General features: G+C 43.3%; 1 protein-coding gene across 1 annotated transcript in view; it reads left to right on the top strand.

The window, feature by feature from the left end:
• Positions 1–19,210, top strand: part of Dock8 (dedicator of cytokinesis 8) — a 198,337-nt gene that overhangs the window by 111,052 nt on the left and 68,075 nt on the right. Inside the window, exons 15-23 of the mRNA XM_005352086.3 lie at positions 911–1,028; positions 3,060–3,130; positions 3,922–4,060; positions 4,706–4,807; positions 7,599–7,694; positions 8,104–8,338; positions 10,465–10,629; positions 11,616–11,785; positions 18,900–18,995. Coding sequence (XP_005352143.2) covers positions 911–1,028; positions 3,060–3,130; positions 3,922–4,060; positions 4,706–4,807; positions 7,599–7,694; positions 8,104–8,338; positions 10,465–10,629; positions 11,616–11,785; positions 18,900–18,995 — 1,192 coding nt within the window. The remainder of the gene's footprint in view (positions 1–910; positions 1,029–3,059; positions 3,131–3,921; positions 4,061–4,705; positions 4,808–7,598; positions 7,695–8,103; positions 8,339–10,464; positions 10,630–11,615; positions 11,786–18,899; positions 18,996–19,210) is intronic.

Consider the following 19,210-nt stretch of genomic DNA (forward strand, 5'->3'; position numbering starts at 1 on the left):
GTGAATTCTAAACACTGGGGAGAGGAGTAGACTTCCGCCCTTCTCTGGTATTCAACGTACACATTAGCCTGTTTAGTTTATTTGACCCAGGCTTCTTCAGCAGTGTTTGCTTCCCCCACCACCTTTTCTTCTCCTTTTCTTGCCTGTTAACGCTACAGAACACCAGGTTCTGTAGAAGGCGTAGAACAGACTGGAGAATACAGACTTGGGAGGCAGCTTTCACCCTCCACAAAGCTAATGGACTCAGCCATAATGCTTACAGAACTAACTAAGTAGGGTTTAATGATAGTCTGCGAAATGTTTTTGTTTTCATTAATGACTGGTTGCTAATGAAATATATTGCACAATAAGATTTTCAAATTTATTCTGAAATCAAAACTAGACTATGAAAACTGGGGAGACAGGATCAGCCTAATTCCCAAATTGGGCCTCTCTAATGCAGTAACTACTTAGCTTAGAAGACTGTCGCATCTTAAAATATGGAACAACCCCCTCCTACGCTCTTTGCAGACCAGGACTGGGATTCTGAACATGAACTTGCCTGTTCCTAGTGGTTCAGAGGGATTACATTTGTAGCATGGCTCTCCATGTTTGCTCTGATCTTAGATGATTTCCTTGGGACACTCTGCATGGTCCATCAGAAGCGGGTCCACACAGCTATTCATTTGCCTCAAACTTGACTGTTGGGTTCACTTACCCTTTTCTAGTGAGACATCAATAGTCACTATCTTTCTGAGGTGGTGGCAGAGCCTATGGTCTTGGTGAGATGCCATCATGATATACCATAGCCAGGGTCACAGGAGCAGGTGATGACGCAGCTCGACAGTGTTACTTCAGACTTCAGGTTCAAGTGTTGGTCTGTGAGCAGGAGTGGACTCTAGATATTGATTATTGGTTCTCTCTTTTCCAGAAATCTTCTCTACGTCTATCCACAGAGACTGAACTTTGCTAACAAACTAGCGTCTGCCCGCAACATTACAATAAAGATCCAGTTTATGTGTGGAGAAGACCCCAGCAACGCCATGCCGGTAAAGAGAGGGTAGCGTTTACCTCCAGTGGGTGAGGGGAGGGGCGCTATCCTCTCTTTGTCAGTTCACAGGGATGACGTCTTGAGTTCTCAGTATGCAGACTATGCCCACCACCCACCAAGATCTCTTGATGATGCTAGACAAATGCTTTGCCAGTAAGCCACACACAGTGTATTCTGTTCCAGCATAGCCTACTCTACACATACAGGGACCTTTCTGGCTAGTCCAGTATGGTCCCTAAGATGATGGTGGGGAAACAGCATTTGTCTTAAGTCTCTTTCCCAAATGATGCCATTGTGAGATGCCATGCCTTGGAACTAAAGGCCATTTTACAGGACCGAGAGGTCTTGTAGGATCTCTCCACACTGCCCTTGGAACAAGCCGTTCTAATGCTCTACAAGTCAGAGGGTGGCACTGTGCTCTCTACTTGGCGGAATTTCTTCCCCATTTACAAAAATCCAGAGTGTAGCCTAGTAATGATAACACCACCTCAACACCTTTTAGAAATGAATCTATCCTGAGGCAAACTATAAACCAAGTGTACTAAAATAGTTTTATCTAAGAAGCCCACAATGCCCAAATTTGCTAGTTAATGATGTATTGCTGTTTGCACAATTAATGGAATTCAGCTAATGGTCAGCTGAGATTGCAACTACTAATAGAACACCTGTTTAGCATGTATGGAAGTCCTTGGTTTGATCCCCTGCAATACACAGTACAGAGGGGTGGAGTGTTGGCTTTTTGCCTCATATCCTTTTCTGGAGGAAGAAATTTCTTCCTAGTACTTCCTTTCCTCGTATATCTACTTTCTAAAAAGCCTCCCCTCTCTCCCACCTGTTCCCTGATGCAAGGTGTCCTCTTGCCACAGTGGCAAAAATGTGGAAGGGGGAGGGTGCTTAGGAGGAAAGGAATGTCTGTTGGGGTCCCCTAGTCCTCTCTGCCCAGACCTGACAGCTCACCACTAGGGCTTCCCCATGTCTAGATCCTGTGTGAGGCCAACTTACTCAGCCAAGGGACAATGGCAGTAAATCTCAGCTCGCCAAGCCATGGGCCTGGTCTCAGGATTGCTGCATCTAGAGGAAAAGGCTCTTTGATTTGCCCCGGAGCAGGTCCACCAGTCAAACCGAGTGCCGTCGGTGCAGACCCCATGCATGTACTCTTGGTGCTGCTGCATACTCCATGAGGCATCTGCACATAGGTGGCCAGAGCAGTGGAGACTGTAATCTCCCAGAAGGCTAAGTCCCTGTTCTTGGAGAGGAGAAGATCCTTGCATCTCACTAGGGACAAATGAGTATGATATTGTCATGTTGTGTCTGGGTGCTGAGACAGGGGCAAGACTTCTTGTTGACGGAGGTTTCTGTCCCGCCCGGTTCCACAGCCGTTTAGTCCCAAATAAACACACAGAGGTCTACATTAATTATAAACTGGTTGGCCTATTAGCTCAGGCTTCTTATTAACTCTTATAACTTATTTTAGCTCATAATTCTTGTCTGTGTTAGCCACATGGCTTGGTACCTTTTTCGGCAAGGCAGTCACATCTTGCTTGCTCTGTGTCTGATATCCTCTGTATCTGGGTGATGACTGCAGACTGACTGTTTCCTCCTTCCTGAATTCTCTTTGCCCCGCCTCTACTTCCTGCCTGGTAGCCCCGCCTTTACTTCCTGCCTGGCTGCTGGCCAATCGGTGTTTATTTAAAATACAAGTGACAGGATACAGAGCATTGTCCCACAGCAACTTCTGGTTTTCCAGTCTCACACCTTTGCCTCGGTCACTAGTTAGTCTGCACCCCCACTTTGCTCTTCACCCCACTTTTAATCTGTATGATCGTGCCACCCTTGAAGCCTCAGTTTACTCTTCACCCCACATTTAGTCTGTATGACCGTGCCCACTTTAGGACTTAGCCTTAACTTATAAACTACAACTCTGTGAGCATACAGTTCCATGTGCTCACCTGTATCCTGTTGATGTGAGAGATGATTTGATAGAGACAGAAGTCACTCTTCATTTGGTTCTTTCTACATCGACAAACAGGTCATCTTTGGAAAGTCCAATGGGCCTGAATTTCTGCAGGAAGTGTACACAGCCATTACATACCATAACAAGTGAGTATATTTCAGAGTCTTGAACACACATTGTAAATATTCAATGCCTCCCAGGTTTGAAGGGTTTGGTTTTTGACTCCATGAGTGTTTGTCCCAACCATTTCTGCAGCATAGGGAATGGGGGACAGAGGGAGCTTATACTTATTCTGTAATTCTATTTTGGCAGTGCACAATTTTGTAAGTAACTAAGGCTTTGAGATGAAAAGCTATTTAAGAATCTGATATTATTTTGGTTATTTCAAAAGTGGTGATAGAGAGTGCTAAATAAAGAGTATTTTCTCACTTGGTTTGAGACCCAAGGAGGACCGGAAGTAAAACCCAGCTCTCTTTGGTCATCTTGTCATTTGCCCCTGACCTACTTCCAGCCAGGGCAAACACTGGCCAGACTTGTCACGGGGACTAAATGACAGTGCCTGTGAAGCCTTAGCAGTGTCCATTGGTGAGGACAGTCACATGCCAGGCCCGTTCTTGGGGCTGAGATGGGAGAAGAGGCCAGAGCAGTACTTGGAACCTCATCCTCTTTCCGGATCAAGTTGTGTTTTCCATTGTGTGGGTAAAATCCTTGCTCTCTACTATAGCCTTCAGATCATGAGCAGTTTTGTGTAGGTGGAATGTTTCTCATAATGTCGGTTCAGCCTCGAGGCCTTCCAGCTTAGGAGCAGGAGTAAGGAAATGAGAAGCCCCACATCACGCAGGCACTTGGGAGGAAAGGGTGGGCGGTGCCATGCCTCACATTCAGGGCGGCCTCCTTTCGCTGACTGTGATATGTGTCCAATGTGCTTCTGATACAGGTCTCCCGACTTTTATGAAGAAGTGAAAATTAAGCTCCCCGCCAAGCTCACAGTAAATCACCACCTCCTCTTCACCTTCTACCACATCAGCTGTCAGCAGAAGCAAGGGGCCTCCGGAGAGAGTCTTCTGGGTTATTCAGTGAGTTACTTTCAGCTTGCCGCCTCCCTCTGCAATTGCTGATGGAGCCAACATCCCTGCAGAGAGTGCCTACAGTCTGCTCACTTGCTTGTCGCCTGTCAAGAACTGTAAAATGTGCTAGTCTGGACTGTAGCAGAGAATAGAAATGGATTTACTTAGAAATGACAGGTTCCTCAAAAGGAAAGCGATTGGGTAGCAAATCTTTAACGAATATCCATTTATTTAATTAAAAAAGCATTGCCATGTATGTTATTTCTGAATTTAAGTTTATATATATATGCATATATATGTACATATATATCTTCAGTGGAAAAAAATATTTCTTTAAAAGCCATGAAAAGTAAAATGAACATTGATATTTAGACAGGAGCCAATACTGACCATAAAGAAAAAAAAACGCTACTACACTTGTGCTGTAGGAAGTCCAGAAGGGCCCAGAAAGCAGCAAATCATTGGCATTACCATCTCAGGAACGCTCAGGGAATTTACAGTGCAAAGAACTGGCTTGAAGCCGCTGCTGCCGGAAGGAGATCTGGTCAATATCTAATCATTGCTTAGTTTTGTCCGATGACTGTGAGCTAGATAAATCGCCAGGGTTGTGTGCTGCTATACAAACCACTCTGCTCGTGACATCATCTGTTTCAGTGGCTGCCGATTCTCTTAAATGAACGTCTTCAAACCGGATCCTATTGTCTCCCAGTCGCGTTGGAAAAACTGCCGCCCAACTACTCCATACATTCTGCCGAGGTAACCAGCACCGTCTGGCTGCTGTATCCTGCCCTGCTGTGGTCTGGGATCACTTTCCCAACCCCCACTTCCCATCCCCGAGGATGTGTCTGAGGATACTTATGAGATTCTCTAGGGTTGCCATCTCCAAGCACCCTGTGTTTTCCGAGAGCACATTGTTCCGACAGGATGGGAGGGGTATTTGGCAGTGAAAGAAACGTTACTCATTGAGACATCACTACATCAGAATGTCCTGTAGCTGCTACGTGCACCTGAGGCAATGCTACCTCGAATTGCCTGCACGTCACGGTTCTATAGATTAGGAGACGGGTTGAGCCCACTTGTGATAGATTCTACTCCTATCAAGAATCCTTTCGGAATGTTTCCAGGCCTGAATCAGCAGTTCCTCTTATGGGTCATCCGTCACAGCCGGGGTGGATGGACTGTAAAGATGCCAACTCCAGAGCTTCTGCTCTTCCTGTCTTGCCGTTCCTCATGTCTTTGCAGTTCCTGGCGATACTTCAGTCTAAAGATACTCCCATGACTCTGAGCCCACTATCAAATTTCTCACCCTTTTAGTAGAGGTTTATATCAATGAGTATTATTTTTAAGCAAATCATCTTAATCATAAATTTATGTTATCATGTATCATGAAAATACGACTCCTTTTCTTGCCGTCACGGTATCATTGGTGGACTTTGTTAAAATTTAGCATAATCCTGAATCCCATCCTTTATCCAGTCAGCAGCTACCTTTCCTGTTCCCCACCAGGATTGTGTTTGACGCTTGTCTGAATCGGGGTCCACATGCAGCCTGTGTGGTGTTGGTTGGCATAACTTTCTAAGATCATTTAGCCTGTAGTTTTTCCTTTAGTCCTTTGGAGTTTTAAGGTGAACCTTGAACTTGGATAGACCCTTCACAGACTTCCTTCCCTGTCATTTTCTGTCACCCCCAGGCTGGTTCTTTCCCTCCGTTTTAGACTAGCATCCTCCTTGACACCCCGGCTAGCAAGCCTGAGGATGGACATATTCCACTTCATCTTTATGTCCTCAGCTATAGTACCTTGCAGAAACCCTCACAACTGCTTTTCCAGAGCCAAGCAAGGTGAGGCCTGCTGCTGTAATCCCCATCTGAACAAGGCAGGGAGACCCCCAAAGTCCACTGCCTAGTGAGCCATCATTAAAAATCAAGAAAACGCAAACCCTGGTTTTCGGTTTTTAAGCTCCATATTTTACTTTGATAGGACTCCTATGTTTTTTTCAAAAGCATAGGTAAAACCTGAAATTTTGTTGTGGCTTTGAACTCCTTCCTGATCTTTCTACCTCTGCCTTCCTACAAGCATGTACCACCACACCCATCTATCTAATCCTGAGTTTTTAAGACAAATCCAAACACCAATCTCCCACTCTCCAACTGTGTGAATGTGGGCACATCACTTTCCTCCTCTGACTCTCAAAGATGAAATGAAGTCCCTACCTGACTATGTGGTGCCATGGACATTAGTTGAGACAGTGCTTATCACGAGGTAAATAATGCTAAAGTAAATATCAGTTTTCTTTTCCTACCTGTAGATTCACCCTCAGTCCCTCAGACTCTCACTATCAAATACAGCAATATCAGGTGGCTAGTGAGATCTTTAACGGACTAGTTCTGACTCAGAGCTGTTCATGTAAAATATGGATTGGGTTTCAAAGTCTTGGTATTGAAAAGAATAGAATATTTTTATTAATAATTTTTATGACTTCTCCTTGAAGAAAGAGTGAGCCATGCTGTGTTAAGTGAAATAGTCTGTTGAAATTGCTCTCATAATGTTCTTTAATATGGCTTTTCAACTTTACAATTTTTAAATTTTTAAATGAGATGGTTCAGTGGGTAAGGATGCTTGACACCAAGCCTGATGACCTGAGTTTGATCTTAATCCCCAGGACCCACATAGTAGAAGGAAAGAACCAACTCCCTAAAGTTATTCTCATTCCTCTATGTGCACATATGTGCGCATGTGTGTTCTCTCTCCCTCCCTCCCTCTCTCCCTCTCTTTCTCTCTCTCTCTCTCTCTCTTTGTGTGTGTGTCTCTCTCAAAAGTGATATTGATTCCCCATGGATTTCTATAAATGCCTCTGTTGTAGATTACAAATGTAAACTCTGGTGTCTACAGGAATTCACCGAGTCACTTAAGTGAGGCTGATCCACAGGCGGAACTGTGCAGGTAGATGAGGCTGTTGTTCTTGAATATTCCAGCTCTCAAGTTAGAAATTAATGTGTTGGATGATCTTTGCTGACTTTGAAACATTAACAACAAATTCACAACAATGTCCAGGACCCCATGGGCCAAGTAGAGCTCTGTGAGCTTGGGCTCCAGTTTGTACCTTTCAAGGAGTTCCATGGGTCCCCATCTCCTGCTACCTCCCTTGTCCTATCCTTACAAACATAGCATGCTTCCTATCATTTTGATGAAAGAGGCACAAAACCCAGACTGGGCCCTCCAATATCGGATCCGACATCCCCAATTAATGGGAAGACCATTTAATTGCATTCCCAGCATCCAAGATCATCAGTGTTGAATGAGAGGTTAGAGATAGATTACCCAACTAACTCCTAGCACTTGAACAAATGCTAAGGCCCAGGGAGTGTGGCTGACTTGTCAGTGTGAAAAGAACTAGTTTGATATAGAATGGAACTTGAACGAAAGGCCTGACTTCTAACTGTGGAAGCTCTGTTTGTAGAACCTGCCGTTCACAGACAAGTTGCTCATTAATCATGGCAAAGGGGAATCACGTTGCTAATCTCTTGTCTTTCTCTCTCTGTAACACAGAAAGTCCCTTTACAGAATCCTCCCATCAAGTGGGCTGAGGGCCATAAGGGGGTATTTAATATTGAAGTGCAAGCTGTGTCTTCCGTTCACACCCAGGTAAGGAATGCCAAGGCCTGCCACTGGGTTACACATCTCATTAGCTCCCTTTCTTGGCTGTGTGATACCTAGTACCTATGGAGTGAGTTGAAGCCTGATTTATTTTTTTCTTTGATTAATAGTCATTAAAAAGGTTCTATTTTAGCTGGGTGGTGGCGGTGCATGCCTTTAGTCCCAGCATTTGGGAGGCAGAAACCTCTGTGGACCTCTGTGAGTTAGAGGCCAGCCCGGTATAAAAGGTTCTGTTTTACACATCACATTCTACAAAGAAATCCATTACCTTTGCTGGAAGCATCGGGACTTAACCTTCTAATCTGAGGCACTAGCTAAGAGGTTCCTTCCACCAAATTCCTGGGTGGATATTGAAAGAATAACACCTCATGAGAGGCTTCTGCCTTCTGCCTTCCAGGACAACCACCTGGAGAAGTTCTTCACCCTTTGCCACTCCCTGGAGAGCCAGGTGACCTTCCCTATCCGTGTGCTTGACCAGAAGATCACAGAGAGCACACTGGAGCACGAACTGAAGCTCAGCATCATCTGCCTGAACTCCTCCCGCCTGGAGCCCTTGGTGCTCTTCCTCCACCTGGTGCTGGACAAACTCTTCCAGCTTTCTGTGCAGCCCATGGTCATCGCTGGCCAGACAGGTAGAGGCCTGTGGGCTGGGAGGAGGCGTGGCTTGGCCAGGCAGCTTTGCCTAGTGAATCTTGTCTTTCCACAAACCCATGAATGCTGAGAGCAGCCCTGGCAACCTTTGCCACAATGTCAAGTCCAGTGCCGCTTGACCAGACTCCCTGCGTGTTTAAAACAGAAAGGAGGAAGGGCTAGAATGGTGGCTTAGCAGTTGAAAGCAGTTGTTGTTCTTGCAAAGGGCTTAGGTTCGGTTCCCAGTACTCACAAAGTTCATAACTATCTGTAGCTCCTGTTCCAAGGAGTCTGATGGCTCTTTGACCTCCACAGGCATTGCATTCAAAAGGTACACATGCATTTATACAGACAAAACACTCATATGCATCAAATCAAATAAATAAATGGAAAAAAATGTGTTTTGAAAGAAGAGAAAGGAATGGAGGGTGAGAGAGAAACAGAGAGAGAGGGGTGAGAAAGAATATTAAAATGGATTCTTAGGGCTGTTGAGATGGCTCAACAAATAAAGATGCTGTCTCCAAGATGGCTTGATGACTTGGATTTGATTCTTGGGATCTGCGTGGTCAAAGGAGAGCACTGAATGCCTTAAGTTGTTGTCTGAACTCCACATTTGCACCATAGCGCGTGCGCGCGCGCGCACACACACACGCACACACGCACACACACACACACACACACACACACACATACACACACACAAAATAAATGCTAAAAATGACTTGAAGTAGGATCCTTAATATTAAAGCTTTTGGGGTGGAGCAGTAGTTGAGTTACTTGCTGAGGATACTTGGAGCTCACTGGCCAGTCATCATAGCCTACTTGGCAAGATCAGGCATGTTATCAAAAAACTAAGGTGGAGAGCAATTGAAGCAGACATCTAATGTCAGTATCTGGCCTGTGCATACACATGCACACAGGAACATATGTACACACTTATTATACACAGCCAGACATGGTGGCGCATGCCTTTAATCCCAGTACTCAGGAGGCAGAGGCAGGCAAATCTCTGTGAGCTTGAGGCTAGCCTGGTCTACAAATCAAATTACAGGACAGCAAGGGCTACACAGAGAAACCCCATCTCAAAAAACAAAACAAAAAACCTATAAATAACCGCATGAAGACAATGAAGGACTTAGTCAGCAAGCATTCACCTGGAACCTGCTTCTGTTCCATCTAATATTAGGAAAGGCACACGGTGGGAGGGAAGAGCCTCAAACGTTGTGAGACATGCACCAGGCCTAGGAATGGGTCCCAGCCTTCGTGGGGAGGCTAAATTTCAGAGTGGTGTGGTTTGGATTCCTATCACTGTGGGGCATTGCAGGCTTCATGAGACCGAGCATGGAAACGGTGATCTGACTTCGTGGTCAGTGTGATTTTGTGGCAAGAGGCGAGGAAGATACTCTAGGTGAGGACGACAGCATGGGTAAAGTCAAGGAGATGGAATAATCTGACAGCTACCTCACTAGGACATAGCTGAGTTTGAGCAGAAACAGGCACGAAGTTGGCTAAAGCCAAATGATGAAGGGGTTGGAGCACCAGACAGTATGGACCAAACAGTTTGCATGGAGCTGCTCTGGAGAGTGTCATAACCGTGTACATTATTAAGACTCCTCTTTATGAGAGCCTGTAGGCTAGGTTTACGCATTGCTCTCACATCCCTTGGGCATCCTGTGGAAATGTAGATTCTGGTTCAGCTGATCTGGGGTAGGGCCTAAGGATAAAGTTCAACATGATGTCTGTCTGCAGAACCCACTGTGTAACCTGTTTTCAGCTGAGTTTAGAGAATGATGGCTGATGAACATGGACACATCCCAATTGTGAGAAACTGCTGAGAAAGAGAACAGAATGTGAGCCAGGCATGGTGGGTTACGCTACCATGCCTTTAATTCTAGCACTTTGGGAGGCTGAGGCAGGAGGAGTGCAGTGAGTTCTAGGCCAGCTTGAGCCATACAGAGGGAATGTAAGCTTGTCTGTGGTGAGCAAGGCTCCACACTCGAGCTGCCTGGCACATAGATGCCTGCCACCGACATTTCTTGTGCCAGGCTAAGGTGGTCAGTGACCAGAACATACTGTCGCTGGCCTGAGAACATTTCCCTCAACTTCTCGTTTTCTCTTGGCTCCTCAGCAAACTTCTCCCAGTTTGCCTTCGAGTCCGTGGTGGCCATTGCAAACAGCCTGCACAACAGCAAGGACCTGAGAAAGGACCAACATGGGAGAAACTGCTTGCTGGCCTCCTACGTGCACTATGTGTTCCGACTGCCTGAGCTGCACAGGGATACGCCCAAGTCAGGTAATGTTTCCTGAGGGCAGGGCACCACCGCATACCACTGCCCTGGGATTAAAGGTTCAGCTTTATTTTTCAAAGTAAAACTTATATAAATGCTGAAATTAAAGCTTTCTAGATGGTTCTCTCTCCCTCCCTTCTCTCTTTTCGTGTTGCACGTGCTGTGCCTGCCTAGTCTCAGTGGCCTATACCTCACTGCCAGTTTATGACCTGGCAAAGTATCTGCTTTAAAAGATGGAGAACTGTTGATTATGTCGGATTCTAAAATAATAGTTAAAAAAAAAACCAGTATTTATTCAATGGCTGTGATACCACTGGAAGTTCTGAAACTTTTCATTCTATAAAAAAAATAGTGGCCATCCCCCCCACCAGCTAATAATCTAGTTCACTGTTTTCTTAGTTATTAACATAGGCAATAAACCATAATGTCTGGGTAGCATGATATAAAAATATCATCAATGAACTTCTAAAAATCCCACATCCAAATAAACTTAGTCTCCGCAGTCATATTTTATGTAAATCTGTCATGTTAGTCCAATTTTCAATCTCGAGTTGGTCTCACTTTGAAACTTTGTAGATGCCTGTCCTCAAAAGAAAACTGTAGATGATGGACAACCTTCCCCCATGAGTTGTAGGGTTGCGTCATTTAGATAGCGATCAAGCAAAAGTAGTCCTGTTTGTAGCTTTGCTTGAGAATTCAGAAACTCTGGCAACCTTGGGGTCTGGTTCCTCATGGTCTCCAGTTCTCTGCAGCCCTCCCCACTCCTGTCCCCTTCTCCCCACCCCTCCCCACCTCTCCCCACCTCACGCCCTGCTTACTTCCCCCAGCGTCTCCTCCCTGCCCCTCACAGCAGCAGCAAAATGAGACCTCTTTCCAAGGCCCCCATCTGATAGGTTTCCATTTTAGTCCCACTCCTCTTATCGGGTCCTTCTCAAGCTCCGTAACTGACTCTGTCCTGTCTGTTGACATGACTCTGGCTGCCGGGGAACAGGGGGCCCTGCTGCCACTCCTGACCCCCGATACCACACGTACGGACGCACGTCTGCTGCCGCCGTGAGTTCAAAGCTGATGCAGGCCCGCGTGATGAGCAGCAGCAACCCAGACCTGGCTGGGGCACACTGTGCAGCGGATGAGGAAGTTAAGAACATCATGTCTTCAAAGGTAGGGGCATGACAATTCCTGGAGGCCACGTCAACTCTATGTTTTGCTTTTTAACCAGCGCACACTATACACGTTTCTGGGTGCAGTGTGGTATTTTGATAAATAAGTACACAGTGTGCTAATCATGTCAGGATGCTTAGGATATTTAGTACTTGGTACATCCTCCATTCCTTTGTGGTAAGATGCTAACATACTCTTGTCTAGCTATTTTGAATCATTTGTCACAACGCCGTTAGTGGCAGTCCCCCTCTGTGCAGTAGTGTTTGGGGCGTTTCTTCTGCTGAGCTGTGGCATGGCAGGATTGCAAGCACTCTTTCTTGTTTCATTTTTATTTATTTTGAGTTAGGGTCTCGGGTGGGCCTTCCAAAGGGCTTAGGGCCTATTGTTTTTAATTTTCAGTTGGCACAGAGCAGGCAGACACATTCAGTGGGTGCAGTATGATCTTAAATCCGTGTATACGGTGTGTAGTGATGAGACCTGGCAATCTGTCGTGTCCGGTACTCAGACATACGTCATTTCCTCATGCACTTGAGGTCCTTTCGTGTAGCTATTCTCAAACATTTGGTTGTTATCAGCACAGCCACAGTGACTCAGTTTCCTTGCTGTAGGTGCCACACATTAGAATGGGACATTTGTCACAGCTTATTAACCAATATCAATGCATGATTATCATTAATGTAAGATTATACTTTATTTGGATTTCCTTAGTTTTCCCTAATGTCCCTTTCTCCCCTCTGTTCTGGGATTCTCTCCGGGGCCCACACAACATTTTTCAGTCCTGTCTCCTTAAGCTTCTCTTGCACATGATAATTTCTCAGTCATCCCTTGTTTTTCGTTATCATGACAGTTCCAACGACTAATAGATGTTTTAGCTGGGATTTTAAAAACATACAATGTACATGCCATAGTGTTTATTCCTCTAAAGTTCAGAATCCCGTGGGATTTAGCATATCCAAAAACGCTGCAATAAATGTCTTGTCATTGTTATTGCTTGACATAGAAATGAGCAAATGCTCCAAACAAGGGCCCCCACCCCACCACTCTGAGAACTGGCTTTAAACGGGCGCAGCACTACTGTTTTTTGATTGGCTAGGCAAGGCATGATTGTGGCTATTGCTGAGAGCCTTGCCTTTATGTTTTATCTTAAAAATATTAAAATATTAAATGTATATGTTATATATATAATATATTCTAATGTGATGTTTTCTGATTATTTTGTAGTAAGAGATGAAAATTTAGAGTACCCTTTCAGAAATGGATTTTGACAATTGATGTTTGGTGTAGTACCACATTGAACCACGGTGGGGCACTGTTCTCACGCTTTTTTTCCCTGCTCTCCCTGTACACTGAAGGAACTGTTTGGTATACCTGAGTATTTTTCTTGTTTTAGATGTTTGTTTGTTTTTGAAGAAAAAGTTTTTCTGTGTAGAGTTTTTCTGTGTAGCCCTGACTGTCCTAGAAGTTGCTTGGAAGATTAGGGTGGCTTTGAGCTCAGAGCTCCGCCTGCCTTTGCCTCCTCTATGCTGGGGAGAAAGGCATGCACCAACTGCTGTTTTCAGTTTCTGACACGAGGTCTCACTCTGTAACCAATTAGCCTAGAACTCAGTATGTAACTCAGACCGACCTTAAACTCACAGCTATTCTCCTGAGTCAGCCTCCTGGATGCTAAGTTTATCGATGTGAGCCGTCATGACTAGATAGGTCCTTGGTTGATTCCTTCATGTTGACTGTCAGATGGTCATAAAATATTTATTTAATTTACATGTAGTAGTGTTTCTGCTGGGAACTGCTCTGATAAGGAGAGCTATGATCACAATGACTGTTTTGTTGTTAATGTTTTTATTTTTCCTCTTCCTCCTTCTCTTTCTTGGTGGGGGGTGGGGGGGTAGGCAGAGTCTCATGTAACTCAGGCTGGCCTTGGACTCCTGACCCATCTGCCTTGCTTCATGAGTTTTGGGGTTGCATTTTTCTGATGGTTAAAGATCCTGTATATTTTTCATACGTTTATTGGCCATTTCTACTTCATTTTTGAGAGCTGTTTGTTCTTTAGTCCATTTATTGACTGGGTTGTTCCATTCTTTGGTCTTTAGTGCCTTTAATCTACTCTAGGAATTACTCCCCTGTACATCTAAGGCTTCCTGCGGGCTGTTTCTATCACATGTTGTTTCCTTTGCTCACAAAAGCATTTTACTTTTAAACAATCCCATATGTCAATTCTTGGGGTTCCTTTCACAAAGTATTTGCTCCTGTTTTGAAGTGTTTTCTCTGTGCCTTACATTAGCAGTGTTGGGGTTTCTCATTTTCTGTTAAATTATTCAATCCATTTTCCATTTTGGGTTAATGCTCATAGAGGGTACGTGATGTGGATCTAGCTTCATTATTCCACATGTGATACCCAGTTTTCCCAGCACCACTTACTGAAGAGGCTGTTTTTATCTAATGTACGTTTGTGGCATCTTTGCCCAAAGTCACATGACCGCGGCATGTGGTTTCATTCTGGCTCTTCTAGTACATCGACTTATATGTCCATTCTCATGTCAGAGTCAGCTGCTTTGTCACCATGCTCCTGTGCTGGAATTTGAAATCAGATGTTGATTGTGATACCGCCAGCGTTTTCTGCTCAGGAGTGTTCTGGATATTTGGCATTCTCTGTGCTCCATATGAATTTTAGTGATTTTTTTTCTCTTTCTGTAAAGACTGTCATTGGAATTTTGATGGGGGTACCATTAAATATGTAATTTCTTTTCGAATTAAAACTGTTTTCATTATACTCATTCTTCCAATTCATGAGCACAAGAGCACTTTCTGTTTTCTGTAAGATTGTTCTTCTAGGCTTTAAAATTTAAGGGAGTCTTTCACTGTCTTGGGTGGATTTGTTTCTGTGTGCTTTAAGATTATTATAGCCAGGCAGTGGTGGTGGTTCACACCTTTAATCCCAGCACTCGGGAGGCAGAGACAGGAGGATCTCTGTGAGTTCGAGGCCAGCCTGGTCCGTAGAGCGAATTCCAGGACAGGTTTTAAAAGCTACAGAGAAACCCCGTCTCGAAAAACAAAGCAAAACAAAACAAAAACACTATTATGAATGGAATTATTTTCCAGATTTCATTCTCGGTGTGATTGTTGTTGGTATATAGAAAAGCTGCTGGTTGCTGTATATAAATTTTGTTTCCTGGTACCTTGCTGAAAGCAAACTCTCACAAGAGTTTCCCGGTGGAGATGATAGGGTATTTTATGTATGCAACTATATTGTCTACAAATAGGAATAATTTGACTTCCTCTTTTCTTCTTTGGCTTCTTTTATTGTTTTAGCTAAGACTTAAAGAACTGCATTGAGTAAGAATAGAGAAAGGGAATACTTTCCTTATTACTCTAGCTAAGAATGACTACAAGGATTATATTAAATAAGAGTGAAGAAAGTAAACACTATGTTTTTGCTCTTGATTTAATGGAAATGATTGAGTTTTTCCCCATTAAATACAATGTTAAATATAGCTGTCTTAGTTGGGTTTCTATTGCTGTGGTAAAAAAAAAAAAAACGCTATGATCAAAAGCAACTTGGAAAGGAAAGGGTTTATTTATTTAAACATTAAGATAACAGTCTACATTGAGGAACATCAGGACAGGAACTCAACCAGGGCAGGATTCTGGAAGCAGGAACTGAAGCAGAGGCCATGGAGGAACTCTGTTGCTTACTGACGTGTTCCACATGGTTTGTTCAGCCTGCTTTCTTACCAAGAATCCAAGATCAGCTGCTCAAGGAGTTGTACTGTCCACAGTGAGCTGGGCTTTCCTCCATCATTTGTTAATCAAGAAAATCTGCCACAGGCTTGCCCACAGACCAATATGAGGTGTCATTTTCTCAACTGAGGTCCTCTTTTTCCCAAATGACTAGCTCATGTCGAGTTGACATAAAACTAGCCAGCACGATAGGTTTGGAATAAAATATAGCTTTTATTATGTTGATGTGTTTCTTTATTCCCAACTTTTCCAGAGATTATTTTTAAATCATGAATGAATACTGAACTTTGCCAAAGGCCTTGTCTACATCCATTGAGAAGGTCATGTGATTCTGTCCTTGAGTCTATGAAAATGCTGAATTATGGGTATTGATTTAAGTATCTGTACTGTCCTTGGAAGGAAGGCCATTTAATCAGAGAATGATCTTTCGGGTTTGAGAACTTCTACATTCATGTTCCTCGGGGGCTTATCTTAGAATTTTATTATTGTTGTTTGAGTGAGGAGCAATGCTGGCTTAGCAGGGTGAGTCTGGTGTCACTCCTTCCCGTTTCTTGTTGAGCAGTTTGAGGGGCGGTGTTATTTCTTGAAAGGTCTAGAGGAATTCAGCAGTGACTCCATCTATGGCTGAGCATTTTTTAGTTAGGAGACTTTATTACAGTGTCATTCTTGGTAACTGTTATAGATCTGCTTAAGCTATTTATATCTATTGATTTCATATTGGTCGGTGATAGATGTGTAAAAATTTATCGTTCATTTCTTCTAATCTTTCCAAAATGCTTGAATATTTGTTCCAAAATACACTCCAGTGATTCTCTGAATTATGTCAGCATTTGTTGTAATCTTTCTCTTTTCCTCCTAATTTTATTCATTTGTGTCTTACTTTTCTTTCTTTTGGTCAATTTAGCTAGGATTGTTCGTTCTTTTTGTCTTCTTGAAGAACCAACTCTGTTTCCTTGATTTTTTTTTTGTATTGTTCTTTTCATTCCTGTTTCTTTATTTTATATCTACTAATTGGAAATTTGGCTTGTTCTTACTTTTGTAAGACCTTGAGGTACATTACTAAGTTACTCAGTATTTCTCTGAGAAAGGAAAAGCTTTAAAAAATTTCTTATTTGTGTGCATGAGTGTGTGCGTGTGTGTTTGTGTGTGTATGTGTGCATGTATGTGTGTGTAGAAGTATGCACACCGTGCATATGAAGGACATAGGACAGCTTTGTAGAATCAGTTCTCTCCCTCTGCCTTTATGTAGGTTCCAGTGGTCAAACTCAGGAGAACCAGTTTATATGACAAGGACTTTTGCCCATGGGATTATCTCCACAGAACCCTCTCCTCAGCTCCTTCCTCCTGATTGCTTTAATGTCCTATTCATCATTCAATAGATTGTTATTCAATCTCTGATAGGTATTTTTTTTCTGTAATTTCTCTTGTTATTTATTTCTAGTTCTATTCTATTGTGATCAGATATTTTCCTATTCCTCATTTGCTTATTTACTGTTCCAGTGTGGTTTATTCTTTCCTATGGCCTCTTAGATATGTTTATCTTTCTCTTTGGTGTGTGCTAAGTTATTGGGCATGAAAATTCTGTGATTTGTGCTTGTCGTGGAAAGTTTTTCTTTCTCCTTCAATTATGAAGGGTAACTTTGGGGAATATAATGATCTGTGCCACCACGCCTGACCTTTTAAATTCTTAGTCTGGGATTTCATCTTATTACTTCCATTGGATTCCATTACTATAGAATGGTCATTATTGGAGGAGTCATGTTGCTTTGAATTTTCAGTTCTTTTATGTTTCTACAGTGGGACTTGTACATCTGGGATTAAATCATTGGTTGAATTTATTGATCAGCTATTTTATTTGAAATATTCCAATATCTTCTGGGACTGGATTTTAAAAAAAACTCAGTGCTTTCCTTCCCACTGGACTAGGGCTATAACTTAGCAGTTAAAACAGATCCTCAGATACATGCTTAGGGCATTGGGTACAATCTCCAGCACAGGAACAAATGGTCTCTGTGTAATCTGTGTGTACACAAGTGCAGATTGTCTCTATGTATGTTATGTGTGAATGCATGCTGGCGCTGTGCACCTAGAAGCAGGTGCAGAGTACCTTTATGTCGCCTTGTTTGAGTGCAGCTGTTGATCCCATCTTTATGTTCCTTCTCTGGTTATTTGGGTGTAAGCCTAGGTTGACAGCAGAAACTTTGTGGTAATATGTGCTTCTTAGGTTGATCTTTTTGTTGTTTGCCACACAACCTAAGTCTGGTATGGTTTATGGTCCAGGCAGTAAGTATTTTAACTTTCAGTCTGTAGGTATTAGAAGGGACTGTCACCAGGCCTTCAACTGACGTGCACTCTAGTACTTCCAGCATTTGGCACTATGTTGGGGACAAAGGATTATACAAGCCAGCTTATTTTAGACAGCATAGTTCTGATATGGATAGCCACCATGGGCCAAGATAATTAATGCCGGACTTCTCAGAGACTGTGAGTCAACACAGATGGCTGGCACCAGATGTTTAGGGAACCCAAAAGTAAATGGTGATGTCATCCACTGTATAACTCTTTTCAGCAGAGTGTCACTTTTGTATTATTCTATGTAAATATAGCCATGAGGTCAGAGGTCTTCCTTTTTGCCTTTGCCTCCCATAGCCTGCCTGTGTGTGTCTATTTATAAGTCCGTGTGCCTAGCTTCGTGGTCCCAATGCAGGGTTTACCTCTGTTCCTGGGCCTGCCTACATGTGGCCAGTGTTCATCACTGTGTGTCTGGGACTAGAGCATTTCTAGAATGACCTCTGAACTCTCTCTTGTCCTGTTTAAGTATTTTCTTTCTTTCTTTCTTTCTTTCTTTCTTTCTTTCTTTCTTTCTTTCTTTCTTTCTAACTGTGGGAGTTTGTTATTGTTTGTTTGTTTGAGGTTTGAGTTGATTGTTGGAGTGTTTGTTTCTTTGTTGGTTGGGGTTGGTTGTTGGGGTGTTTGTTTGGGGTTAGGGTTGCGTTTGGTTGTTGGGGTTTTTGTTTTGTTTTTCTGTCACCATCCTTATAGGATGGCTGCTCCCCAAGCATCCTGCTCTACCCCCTAGGGGAATCCCAGTAGTGGGTGCTCAGGCTTCACCGTCCTCCCGAAGTTGGTTCCTGTGTCTTAACTGTGCTTTTACTCCATGTTGCTGCACGCTAAACTATTAGCAGTGGTCATCTCAGGAGCAAGTGAAATTAATTTACTTTCTTTTTGTTTTTATTTATATGGGGCTCTTATTTTGGACCTATTACAGAAAAAGACAGATAATAAAAATGAATTCTGAGGTGATTTCCAGGAAGCTGCTACATCCTTCCAGTGTGTAACTATCAATTGACAGTGGATCATGGTTTATATGTTTCAGATTGCTGATCGCAGCTGCAGCCGGATGTCTTACTATTGCTCTGGCAATAATGATGTTCCAGGTTCAACTGCAGCACCAAGACCGGTCAGCAAAAAGGTAAAGACCAAGTTGGTATGAGGTTAATTCTAGCTCTAGCCCAAGAAAGGACTCACTGTGTCTTCATGTTACAATTGAAAATAGACATTACATGTTCTCTGGCCTTGTTTCCTGCCCAGATAATACATGCACACACACACACACACACACAAACACACACACACACAGAGAGAGAGAGAGAGAGAGAGAGAGAGAGAGAGAGAGAGAGTCTTGTC

The sequence above is a fragment of the Microtus ochrogaster genome, chromosome 8 (genome assembly GCF_000317375.1).
Source record: "Microtus ochrogaster isolate Prairie Vole_2 chromosome 8, MicOch1.0, whole genome shotgun sequence".
Classification (NCBI taxonomy): Eukaryota; Metazoa; Chordata; class Mammalia; order Rodentia; family Cricetidae; genus Microtus; species Microtus ochrogaster.